The following is a 13,687-nucleotide window of genomic DNA, read 5'->3' as shown; positions in this document are numbered from 1 at the left end:
TTTCAAACGCTTCGTTATAACTGGGATCTTTAACATTTATTTTGGCTCCTTTCTTCAAATAAAGAGTCATTGGATTTGCGATTTTTGCGAAGTCTTTTCAACATCTCGTTTCATAAACTCACATTTATCTAATATAATACTTTAAAAAGAGATTGGATATGCTCGCTGAAATGTTGCGGGGGCATTTTTTAGACCAAAAGGCATCCTAGTAAACTCATAGTGTCCTTTAATGGTGGAAAACGCAGTTTTTTGTATAGAGTCTGGGTCCATTTCAATTTAGCAAAGTCTAATGGTGTAAAGTACTGACATTCATCTTATATTCATCCATGTTTGGAATAGGAAAGCTATCATTTATAGTTATTTTATTGAGTCATCTGTAATCAACACCTATACGAAATTTGGGAATGCCCTGTTTTTCCTTTAGTACCATTACAATACAATAAGGAGATTTTGATTTTTTGATAATACCTCGATTTATCATTCCCTCAATTTGTTTTTTCTACTCTTGTGTCATAAAGGTAGGGATAACTATATGGTCTCCTATAAATTGGCATAGTTTGTTATCAATTTTAATTTTTATTGCGGTGGTGTTTCTTCCGAGGCTGCTGTCTAAAAATTTTCAATTGTGTCCATTGGCTCAGTCTAACGATGTTGACCTGAATCTGAGGTTTTTGGGGAATATTAGTACTCTCAGTAGTCTGAGTATTTTGTACTTGATTATTTTGGAAGGATCTAGGATAATATTGATTACAAGAAGAATTATTATTATAACTGCTATTGTTACCCCAGTTGCAATTAGAACCGAACTTGTTCTGTATCTGTTGATTGTTATTATATCGACTTTGGTAGTTATTATTTTGGAATCAATCTCCTTGACTATTATCTGACTGATTATTTGGGTATAAGTTTCTTGATGATCTAAAATATGGATATTCGTCGTCATCATTAGAGCTTTGGGATGTATGGGAGCGGGTATTTAAAGGCTTATCTATATACAATCCTACAGCTTGGACAGCTTGCTTTAATTTAAGAGGAGTTGATATATATGAAATTTGCGCAACTTAATAAATGTTTGTACTGGCAATCTTCTACTTGTTTGTTCTTCTAATTCTTCAACAACTCTATGTAAATTATTTTTATATTTAGTCTCATGTAATTCCATAATCATTTGATGTGGAGGTGTTGCGCTGTTGTATTCGCTGATTAGTAAAGTCCTAAATTCCTTCCAGTCCTGTGGTACATTTCTTATCAACAATGTTCGGACTCGTCCTATTTGAAGGTTTCGGATGGCTGCTTGTATAATTTGAAGTTGGGCTTCTGATGTTATCGGATAATGGTGAACTAATTCGTCGACTTCCCTAATGAAGAGAGCCGAGTGGAGTTGGTCTCTATTAAATTTATTTATCTGTTTAAGTTGCAGAAGAAAATGTTGTTGTTGCTTTTGTGGCTGCGGCTGATGTTGATGGCAGTTCCATTTTTACACTTTAATTTTTATTAAAAACATTTAAATATTTGATTTAAAGAAATATATCAGTTATTACAATATATTAGTATCGCTGAATTCGACACTAGAAATCCTCATTCGTGATTTGACTTATGTTTTTTTTCACAATAATTTTAAGTAAGTTTGCGGATACAAATAATTTATTTTCACGAAGTGTTTCTTGAAGTCCTTTTTAGGTAATCACTCGCGAGGATATTACTTGTAACCTACCGGGTGCGCCAATTAGATTTTTAACTTTGAATTATATAAAAAAAACCGATAGTTTTTTAAAATACGGTGGAGTTTTATTGGTAAAGTCTTTATAGTTAGATTCCCAATTTTGAACTGATTTTACAATTGCATTGTTCTTATAACTATGGCTTTTATCGGTGACAGCGACGCTAGCAGCGAATGTGGATTTCGATCAGAAGATTTCGATTGGTTGAAATGGTGGCCTGATGAATGGGTTGTCAGGTTGCAACTTTTGTTTATTAAATTTTGATTGGTCAAAGCTTTTATTCTGATGAAAGGGTTTAACTTCGCGTTCTCGACCTCTTTTTTCATTTTGTTTGCTTTTTGTGGGAGCTGGCCTGTGTGAAAAAATGGCAAAATCGTCGTAGCTTTCTTGATTTTAGAAATTTATGTATTTAATTTAAAATGCCTTTATTCATTATACCCTTGCAGGTATTTTAAATGAATACAAAAGTTTTAAACGCAGTGAATGAGACATTTCCGGAGAGTCTATCTAGCCGCCTTGCCCTTTCAAGTCTCAGTTTTAACTCTATCTGCAAAAAATTTTCCCAAAAGTAAACTTTTATTGCAGGTAAAATATAAATCGAAACTCCCATTGGAAAAGTCTTAAAAAAAAAGGAGTGAAAATTATAGCTTTGCTTTTTTTAAATTTATTTGTTAGTTCTTTTTAAATTGGATGAAAATCGGACGAAAATTTCATTTAGGTCCCACTCGGGGTTATATAATAAAACGATCGAAAAATTGAGCTTTTAGACATATACAAATAAATATAGATTTTTTTTTTGAAAAAGCTGCAAGGGTATATAAAACTTGTAGAAGTTTTCTTCCTTTCTTGTTTTTAATTTGTACAGGACTAGAACCCATTTTTTTATTTAAGTACGTCAGCACCATGACCAGGTGGTGTTCCCAAATGACTTGCATATTATGAAAGTGGAGAACAAATTTCTGTCCTCAGATACAAAATAATTAAGTCTATAATAACCCTGCTTATATTAATGATATTATGATATCACTATTAATTCCAATAAGAATTTTAAGAATTGAAATTGCAAAGATATCTGCTCATTCAAATAAGCATAAATTGCTAATTAAAACAAGAAAGGAAGCGAACTTCGGCAAGCCGAAGTTCATATACCCTTGCAGCTAGTGCAAAAATTAAATATTCTTGAAAACATAAAAATTATGATTGACTTGCTTGTATGTTTACATTGAAGCTATGATGATTTGCAGCTCAATTATTTGATAGTTCCTATGGCAGCTATATGATATCGTTTTCCGATTTTAACAAATTTAAAAGCGTAATTCTGAACTGTGAAATTATTAATTAATCAGAAAGAATTTCTAAAAAAAATTACAAAATAAAAAAGTTAAATTTAAAAAAAAAAATTTTTCTTTAATATTTTTATTGTTCCTATGGGAGTTTTATGTTATAGTCGTCCGATTTTGATGAAATTTAAAACGTAAATCGGAAATATTTAACCATAACTTTATGTCGAAGAACTAAAAAAAAAATTAAAAAACACCAAAGTTATAATATTTTTTTGATTTTTTTTCCGATTGTTCCTATGCGATCTATATGCTATAGTAGTCCGATCCGGCTCGTTCCGACTTATATACTACCTGCAATAGAAAGACAACATTTGGGAAAGTTTCATGAAGATAGCTTTAAAACTGAGAGACTAGTTTGCATAGAAACGAACGGACAGACGGACGGACATGGCTAGATCGACTCTCCTAGTGATGCTGATCAAGAATATATATACTTTATAGGGTCGGAGATGTCCCTTCACTGCGTTGCAAACTTCTGACTGAATATATAATACCCTCTGCAAGGGTGAATGGGTTGCATTTTAGGAGAAAAATGTGTTTTTTTATCAAAAGTTGCATAATCTCAAAAGCTCTAAGGACTCGAAAAAAAATAGAAATAGTAGCCCCTAAAATTAAATTTTTAACGATTTATATCAATTAACCGTAGCTTAAATCGTTTGGAAGTTTTCCCGGTAAACTAACGGGTTTTCCAAAAAGTGGTGGAAGAAAAGTTTTTCAGCTCGTGCTGCTTTTGGGGTTATGACACTACATTGTTGGGCTCATTCTTTGTTTTAACTATAAGATTTTACGTAAGTGCGAGCAAGACAACCTATGACGATTACAATGAGCAATGATGTTTTTTGTTAAACAAACTTGCACTGCTTAGGAACTACTATAATCTGCATATTAAGTCCAAAATCTCTAGCTTTTATAGTTTCCGAGATCTCGACGTTCATACTGACGGACAGACGGGCGGTCAGACAGACGGAGATGGCTAGATCGACTCGGCTTTTGATCCTGATCAAGAATATATACTTTAAATGGTCGGAAACGCTTTCTTCTAGCTGTTACATACTTTTCAACGAATACATTATACCTTTTTACTCTACGAGTAACTGGTATAATTAAATACATAGTTGATTTTGGCAATCCAAATCCTTAATCAAGTGTAACTTATAAATTATTGTTTCGATTTGAAATATTTAATGAGCCGATAAGTCTTAGTGTACCATGACAGAGTTTTGTAAGCGATTTGTAAGCGTTATAGTGGCGTGGTCCAAATTTATATAGCTAGAACCAGCATGTTCAATCACAATTCTCTAAATCATGTATGTAGTTTGCGAGATACCGACGTTCATACGGACGAATAGAGGTACTAAATCGTCTCGGTTAATCATAATGACTCGGTCAATAAACCCTTGTAACATACTTTCAACTATTACAATATATCCTAACGGGTATAAAAATGGTAGAATTAAGTTTTGAAAATCTGTAAAGGATGTGTTCGTCCCTTTTGTTTGGGCTAATAAAAACGTACTCGCATCAAGATGTGAGAGGAAGCATATTGTAAAAAAATTCATACCTGGTCGGGGGCGAGAATAGTATTAAGGTTTTCAATCTTGACAAAAATTTTTAAGCTTATGAAGTAAATGTAACAAAATAGTGAAATGAAGATTTGATAATTTCAAAAAGCCTAACACTGTTATACATGACGCATCGAAGCTTTATCATTTCATCAGACCTCTGCCTGTCTTTCGATTTCCCACATTCGTCTAGTAATCAATCGATTACCTGCGAGCAGCCGTCAAACTCGTACTACCAAGAGCACGTGACTTGGACACCAAAGACCTCAGCCGGTTAAGTATTGCGGTGCGGATCAAAACTAGCGAGCTTGGCGTTGGCTCACGAGTCACACCATGCGCAAATTGATGCTTCGATTTCGTCACTCGGCTTCGCGAGTTTCGCTGCCAAAGCTATTTGTTTGAAAAAAACGAAAAACCCAATTAGAACGCACAAGCGATTAGACTTACATGAATGAATGAAAAACTGAGCTGATAAAACCATAGATGAGCGCAAAGGAGACAGTGGGAGGAATACGTTCAGACATGCATCTCGTTTACTCTTAGCATGTATGTACGTAATCTAAGGCGGTTGAACTCATTAAAAGTACCAGACAAGCTCACTACTGCAGTCTTCTGATAATGTCTTTAGCATTTCAGCGACTGTACAAAAATTATGGACAAAAAAGTGCAATTTTAAAAGTATATTTTCTCCGGAAAGCCGAAGCTTGCAAACTTCTGACTGAAATTATAAAAGGGTATAAAAACTACTCAATATTAAATGGTCAAACAAAAAAATTATTAAGAACGATCAATTTATATCAATTAAAAACCTTGACAACAATTTTTTAGTTTATAAAATAATTGTAATAAAATTGTGAAATGAAGATTTGTTAATTTCAAAATGTCTAACATGACGCATCGAAGCTTTATGATATCATAAGACCTCTACTGGCTTCTCATTTTCCACATTCGTCTAGTAATCAATCGATTACCTGCGAGCAGTCGTCATACTCGTTCTACCAAGAGCACGTGACTTCAGACACCAAATCCCTCCTAAGCCGGAGTAGTCCAGGGGTCAAGAAACGGACCGCAGCCGGTTAAGTATTGTGGTGCGAATCAAACTAGCGAGCTTGTCGTTGGCTTACGACTCACACCATGCGCAATTTGATGCTTCGATTTCGTCACTCGGCCTCGCGCGTTTCGCTGCCAAAGCTATTTGTCTGAAAAAACAAAAAAAAAACAAATTATAACGCACAAGCGATTAGACTTACATGAATGAATGAAAACCTGAGCTGATAAGCCCATAGATGAGCGCAAAGAAGACAGTGGGAGGAATACTTTCAGACACGCATTTCGTTTGCTCTTATCATGTATGTATTCTAACTCGGCCGAACTCATTTAAAGTACCAGTACAAGCTCAGTACTGCAGTCTTCAGATAATCTCTTTAGCTTTTTGGCGACTGTAGAAAAATTACGGACAGAAAATGTACGATTCGAAAGGTAATTTTTTTTGGCAAGCCGAAGTTAATATACCCTTGAAGCTATTGCAAAAAATATAACGTATAAAAAATCGTTATTTTTTAATTATATAAGAATATGTTAGAAAACATTTTAGCTATGGTAATTTCCATTTCAACTATTCTATTCTATTATTTTCGATTTTGATGAAATGATAAGCATAATTCTGAATTATTGAATCATTACTCAGTCCAAAAGAATAGTTCAAAAAAATAAAAAAAATGGAAGTAAAAATTTTGTTCATCTATTTTTTGTAATATTCCTTTTTATCGCATGAAACCTTTATGATAAGTCGTTTGATTTCGGTCAAATTTAAATCGTAATTCTGAAATAAACTAAAACTTAGAGACAAGTTTATAGTTTACGAACTGACGGACAGAACGACAGACGGGTACACGGACATGATCGACTAGATCGACTTTCCTTGCCATGCTGATCAAGAATATATATATTTTATAGGGTCGGAAATGTCTCCTTCACTGCGTTGTAAACTTCTGACTGAAATTATAATACCCTCTGCAAGAGTTTTAATAAGAACGATCCATTTAAAACATTTTAAAATTAATTTCATTAGAATCTTTGATCACGTTTCGCTGAATAAATTGATCAAATTTATATCGTTACTTTGAAATAATAAACCATTATACATATATCAAAAAATTAAAAAAAAAATGACACAAGAAATTAAGCAAGCCGGTAGTTTTTATTCCCGCGCAGCTATTGCAAAAATTAAATAATCTTTTAAGCATTTAATTTTCGAATTATATGAGTGCTAGTTGAAAAACATTGAAGCTATGATGATTTTAGATCGTTAATTAAATTAGAAACGTTTTTTTTAATTATAAAACTATTTTTACTTTGTATAAAAGAAATCCAAAAAAGAAAGGGAGCAAACTTCGGCAAGCCGAAGTTTATATACTCTTGCAACTATTGCAAAAACGAAATCCTTTTTAAAACATCTAAATTTCGATGTATATGCGTAGATGTTTTTAAACATTGAAGCTATGATGATTTTCAGCTAAATTATTTGATCGTTTCTATGGCAGTCATATAATATATTTTTCCGATTTTAATCAAATTAAAAGCGTAATTCTGAAATATTAAACCGTTGCTATATCCAAACGAAATTAAATAAAAGTTAAAAATAGAGAAGTTAACATTTGTTTTAAATTAATATTTTGTAATATCTCGATTTTTCCCATGGGAGCTATATGATTTAGTCGTCCGATATGAGCCAACCTTTAACCGTAATTGTGAAATAATAAACCATGAAAAAATCTCAAAGAACTACAAAAAAATTAACAAACTGCAAAGACATTATTTTAATTTAATTGTTCCTATGGGAGCTATATGCTATAGTCGTCTGCAACAGGAAAACTTTTGGGAAAGTTCCATGCATATAGCTTTAAAACTGAGAGACTAGTTTGGGTAGAAAGGATGGACGGACGGACGGACAGACGGACAAGTATATATACTGTTGCACCTATTACAAAAATTAAATGTTATATACAACATCTAAATATAGATTTATAAGCGTATATATTGAAAAACATTGAGGTTACGATGATTTTTAGCATACTATGATATCGTTTTATGATTTTAATAAAATTAAAAACGAAATTCTGAATTATTAAACCATTTTAATGTATTAAACATTTTTTTTTTTTAAAATTAAAAAATAGGGTAGTTGTTTTGATTGTTCCCATGGAAGATATAAGTTAAATAGTTGGCTGATTTTAATAAAATAAAAACAGTAATTCTGAACTATTAAAATTGAATTACTTGTTGAAAGACTAAAATAAAAAAAAATAAAGAAAAGCGAAGCAAAATTTTTTTTTCAATTATTTTGTTGAAAGCTATATGATAAAGTCGTCCTATCCGGCTCGTTTCGCCGAAGTTCATATTCCCTTGCAGCAATTGCAAAAACTAAATATTTTTGAAAACATTTAAGTTATCATCAAAATCGGACGACTATATCATACAGCTCCCATAAAAACAATCGGGCAAATAAATAAAAAAAATTATAACTTTGCTGTTTATTAATTTTTTTTAAATTCTTCGACATATAGTAATGGTTAAATATTTTAGAATTACGGTTTAAAATTCATTAAAAACGAACGACTATATTATATAGTTTCCATGACAACAATAAAACTAAAAAATTTTTTTTTTCTATGTAACTTTTTTATTTTGTAATTATTTTTTAATTTCTTTTTGACTTATTAATTATTTTTTCAGTTCAGGATTACGATTTTAATTTTATTAAAACCGGAAAACGATCTCATATAGCTTCCGTAGGAACTATCGAATAATTAAGCTGCAAATCGTCATATCTTCAATGTTTTTAAACATATACGCAAGTAAATCATCATTTTAATGTTTTCAAGAATATTTAATTTTGCAATAGCTGCATGGGTATATGAATTTCGGCTTGCCGAAGCTTGCTTCCTTTCATGTTTTTTATGTTTTTTATTACCAATATCATTTTCCATACATCTGTTAGAGCAGTCAAATTCTATTTTCTATTCTATTTTTACAAAACCAATTATTAACCTATGTCCAAAAGAATTTTTGGAAATATTCGACTCTCCTAGGGATGCTGATCAAGAATGTCCATATATACTTTATAACAATTACAAAATATAAAAAAAATAGTATATTTAAAATTATTTTAGTTATGATTCTGAATATTCTGAAATATTAAAATTGTTATACTTTTTGAAAGACTACAAAAAAATAAGAACTGCAAAGTTAAAATTTTTTTCATTTATTTTTTTGGTTGTTCCTATGGGAGCTAGATGCTATAGTTGTCCGATCTGGCTCGTTTCGACTTATATACTACCTGTAACAGGAAGACGGACGGATATGGCTAGATCTGCTATCCTAGTAATGCTGGTCAAGAATATATATACTTTATAGGGTTGATAGATCTGCTATCCTAGTAATGCTGGTCAAGAATATATATACTTTCACTGCGTTGCAAACTTCTGACTGAAAATATAATACCCTCTGCCGGGGTATAAAAACACAAAACAATTAATATTTTCTTTACTTTCTCAAAATTGAGTTAGAAAGGTGAACTTTAAAAGCATGGTGTGGAAAAACTAGTCATCGTTAATCATTTTTATTTTGGATTTAGGTGCACAAAACAATCTTTTGAATATCTTAAAAAAAATAATTTGTTTGCGACTTTTAATCTAGAGGCATGCGGCGCATATGTAGTTTTCGTAATAACCTTTAACCTTTAGGCTTGCAGTCTAAATAGGAATTAAAATCGAATTTTGTATTCGGTGCCGTCTTCTCTTTCTGTATGTGCGTCTGCTGCTGAGATTCTGAGAGGCAGGCAGAGTGTTAATTAGCAAATAATTGCAAAGATGCTGGAAATACGTACCAAATGAAAGAAAAATGCACACACTTTTAAGCGAACGGTTGAATGGCCTTTTGTTCCTTGCGTTTGAATCAAGGTTGTTTTCTTCGGAGCTCACGCATTTTAGTTTCAGTGTAGGACGGGAAAAAAGATTTAATGCCGTCTGCAGTTTTTCACATTTCCATACCATGCACACTCCTTACCGATGTCTAGTCTATTACGTTGTGCGCGTAAATAAAAACTAAATCAGTCAAAAATGCGCCAGACAGATGCGAGCCGGATATGCAATGAGGAGAGCGGAGCTGCGGTAGGTTTTGCTGAACATAATAATTTATTCACAATACTTGGGGTCCCTTTTAAAAGCTATACACCAACTTAGACTAGGAATCTTTAGGATCCGCTACCAGAAGGGGCACTGGTCCGTAGACCTCATGCCGGTCCCATTTCGGCACTCAAAAATCTCAGCGAATTGCGGCACCTGGCTGAGGGAGTAGTTGAGACGCTGACTGCCTGAGTCGTGGTACTGGTCGCCCGTGTCGCCGCAGAAGAAATGTGCGAACTGCAGGAAATAGAGCCGACCGTTGTCCAGGCGGGACAGCCATTCGCCTCCATACGTCTGCAAGGCCAGCCGGGAACCGCTGACGTCAGACGTGCGCTCGTTTAGCATCACGGCGCTGGTGTTCAGGCAGCCGACTGCACTGTTGTACAGCTCAACCTGGCCGAGCTGGTCGCTAAAATTTCTCAAGTTGCCCTGCGCATCGTAGTCCACCAGGTCCGTGTCGAAGGCGTGCATCATCTCGTGGCCCAGGGTATTGGCAAGATCGCCATAGAGCAGGGCCGGCCAGAAGCCGGCGTAGAAGAAGGGTCGCTTTACGTAGGAGTACGGCACAAAAATGATGTTGCCAAGGCAATAAAAGTACGGCGTAGCGTCGATGTTGTCGGGGAACTCGGGCGTGTGCATGTTAAAGCTGTACCAGATTTTCCGCTCTTTTTGATTGGTGCTGCCCTCAAGATCCGAGACGAGGGTGTAGTAGTACAAAAGGCTATTCAGGTGGTTTTCGTAAAAGTCGCGGCCCACGTTCCACCGCTGGTCGCTGGCCCAATAGAACTGCTCAGAAACGTTGGGCGGCAGGTTGCCCACGTTTATGCGCATGTGGTGCACCTTTGCCTTCAGATTGTTTACCAACTCCTGGCTCAAGTTCAAGGCGTTACCTTGCACCCTTAGCTCAAGCTGCTCCTGCAACTGCTTAAACACACTGTGTATGACTAATTCGTCGGCGCTTCGACGGCGGGCATAAAAGCTCCTTTCGTAAACGTAGTTCATCGGAAGGTAAAGAGACCGACGCATATGCCGGATGCAGTCCATACCCCTTGACCTCTTCCCGTTTGCCCAGTTGGCCACTGGGTTGTGCGGCAGTTCCAGCAGGTGGCTGACAAACCTCGCCACGCTGTACCGGTTGAGCAACAGGGTATCCGTTTTATTTAGGTAATCCACGAGCCCTTTAATGGCAACCAAGTCGTCCACTTGGAAGACGTGATCCGCTGCCATCGATCTGCCCAGTTGCTTTCTAAACACCTCGTCCCACTCCAGTTCAGTCACCTCATTCCGAATCTGGTCAAGGCTGTATTTCCGGAAGGTATCGTCAGCTGAATGTGACTTTGCCAATCTGATCAAATTTTGTTCAAGATTCTCAAACTGTTCTTTCAGCTGATTGAGAGGGGGCCAGGAAGGGCCAACCTGGCTTATGGCATTGTAGATCTCCGAAGTTAGACTTAGATTCACGTCACGATTGTGCGGCAACAGGAAGATCATGTGGTGACTTGCGTTGTACCACCGCACTTCCATCTGTACATAGTGCCCGTGGTAGCCGTACCGCCCCAAAACAGCCAACACGTTCATCCAGTGCGTGGAGCCCAGGGAGGACAGCAGATCCTGGCCCAAAAGATCTATGTACCGCCTCAGATTGGGCCTTTCAAGGGCAGTGCAGTTCTGAAAGTGGGTCAGTACCTTTCTGTAAAAGGGATAACCATGCTCTGGGGCACTTAGATTCCTTAACAGGTAGCTAAAGAGGTCCTCATATTGGCGATTTATCTGTGTTTCGCTTAATGTCGTGGCCGTTGTGTGGGCCTCATGTTTTTCCCGCCATTTACCGCAGGCATAAGCATAGAAGTCATCGCATGGATTCTTTTCGCTGTCCACGTATTCCATTAGCGTGTCAATATGAAGCTCATTGATCGTAGAATTGCAACTGCCAAGGTACGGACAACTTTTGTCAAGAATATTTTTTTTTACCGGAAAATTCGAGCCAAAGGTGGCACTACTTAACAGCAAAATGGCAGTCCACAGACCTTGAACCATTTCTCTTGGGAGTTATTTCCAAGCTATATAAACACTATTTAGTTAACTGTTTTGTGCCTTGTTCGAGTTTTATTTGCGACACTCTGCAGGCGTTTTGAAGATTTGTTTTTTCTGTTGCTTAGATAAGAACATTTCAAAACTAATTTAGTTTGCTTTAATACGTTTGAAGCTCGTTTGTCGCTTGCTAAAATTCAACTAAATTCTCGTTTCCCGCAGTTTCGATTTTATTTATATTTCGTGTGCACATGTTCACTCTCCCATCGTCGGAACAGGAAATATTACCACACATATTTGTATTGAAGTGTTCTTTTGGCGACTCTCTTTGTACTTGTAATATTCTTGGAGCTTGCCTTTTTTTGCTTGGTAAGCTTATCAGCGTTTTAAATACGTCTTTCTTTTTGGTGTTTCTATGGACGGCTTATCAATAACAAACACGGCATTAAACATTACAAACCGAACTGAGGGGAGCAAAAAACTTGTCCAAACTCAAAATATTTTAAATTTTTGTTGTATTTAAATAATTTTTAAAATCTGCTCTCGGAAATTCAAGGAAGGAAACTTCGGCAAGTCGAAGTTTAAATACCCTTGCAGCTATTGCAAAAACGAAATATTTTTTAAAACATCTAAATTTCGATTTATATATATATGTATATGTTTAAAAACATTAAAGCTATGATTATTTTTAGCTAAATTATTTGATCGTTTCTTTGGCAGTCATATGATATAGTTTTCCGATTTGAATAAAATTAAAAGCGTAATTCTGAACTATTAAACCATTGCTATATCCAAAAGAAATTAAAAAAGGCTAAACAGAGAAGTCAAAACTTGTTTTAAATTTATTTTTTGTAGTATTCCGATTGGGAGCTATGTGATTTAGTCGTCCGACCCGGCTCGATCCGACTTATGTACTACCTGCAACAGGAAGACAATTTTAGGGAAAGTTTCATGCCGATAGCTTTAAAACTGGAAGACTAGTTTGCGTAGAAACTGACAGACGGACAGTAGGACAGACGGATCGACTCTCCTAGGGTCCAAGGGTATAAAAACTCAAGGACAAATCTGATTAGTTTCATGTAATTATTTCGAGTTCGTACATTCAATATAGAAAGTATCTAATTTAAAATTTTGTGATGAAAAATGATTTGTCATTACTGAATAATTACATTTTTTGAAGTTATACATTTATTAATAATCTCATTTGTCTAATAGAAAAAAAATTATTTTTGAAATGCCTGTCCTTAAGAAGTTATAAGTGCAAGCACATGCTTCAAGGGAAAAGAAAATTGAGTTGTCAAAAACTATAATCCTTTAACCAAAGTTGTGAGTTGATTCACAGTTTTTTAGCTTATAGTTTTTTTTTTGTAACGAACCGGCAATTATTGCTGTCGGAAGGGACCAGCAGCAGAGGCGTGAAGAAAAATTGTATTATTATATTATATTGTAATCGTTGAAATGTATGAAACAGGTAGTAGGAAGTGTTTCCAACCCTATAAAGTATTCTTGATCAGGATCAATAGACGAGTCGATCTAGCCATATCCGTCTGAACGTCGTGATCTTAGAAACTTTAAAGGCTAAAGATTTGGTATTTGAAATGCAGATTCTAGTAATTCTAACGCATAGCAAGTTTATTTCAGAAATGGCTCTGTTGCTGCCCATTCTAACGATCGCAGATTATGAGAATTTTGTTCTATAATTCAATATTTTTGTCAAATTTTTATTTATAATTCTGCAGCTTTTTCAGACCCCATTCCTATCGAAACCAGAATATAACATATAACACTGGCCTACAAATTTAAATCGTTAAAGCCCCCCAGAGAAAAAATCTTGATTTTCCGAC

At 35.1% G+C, this 13,687-nt stretch overlaps 1 protein-coding gene across 1 annotated transcript; it reads right to left on the bottom strand.

Annotated features, from left to right (window-relative positions):
• Positions 1-9,798: 9,798 nt before the first annotated feature.
• On the bottom strand, positions 9,799-12,054 carry LOC128253104 (neprilysin-3). The gene has a single exon (XM_052981252.1). It carries the CDS (start codon positions 11,847-11,849, stop codon positions 9,891-9,893), a length of 1,959 nt encoding a protein of 652 aa, XP_052837212.1. The 5' UTR covers positions 11,850-12,054; the 3' UTR covers positions 9,799-9,890.
• Positions 12,055-13,687: the final 1,633 nt, after the last annotated feature.

The sequence above is a fragment of the Drosophila gunungcola genome (genome assembly GCF_025200985.1).
Source record: "Drosophila gunungcola strain Sukarami chromosome 2L unlocalized genomic scaffold, Dgunungcola_SK_2 000007F, whole genome shotgun sequence".
Classification (NCBI taxonomy): domain Eukaryota; kingdom Metazoa; phylum Arthropoda; class Insecta; order Diptera; family Drosophilidae; genus Drosophila; species Drosophila gunungcola.
Note: the sequence above shows the minus strand (reverse complement) of the source record. Positions and strands in the feature narration are given on the sequence as shown.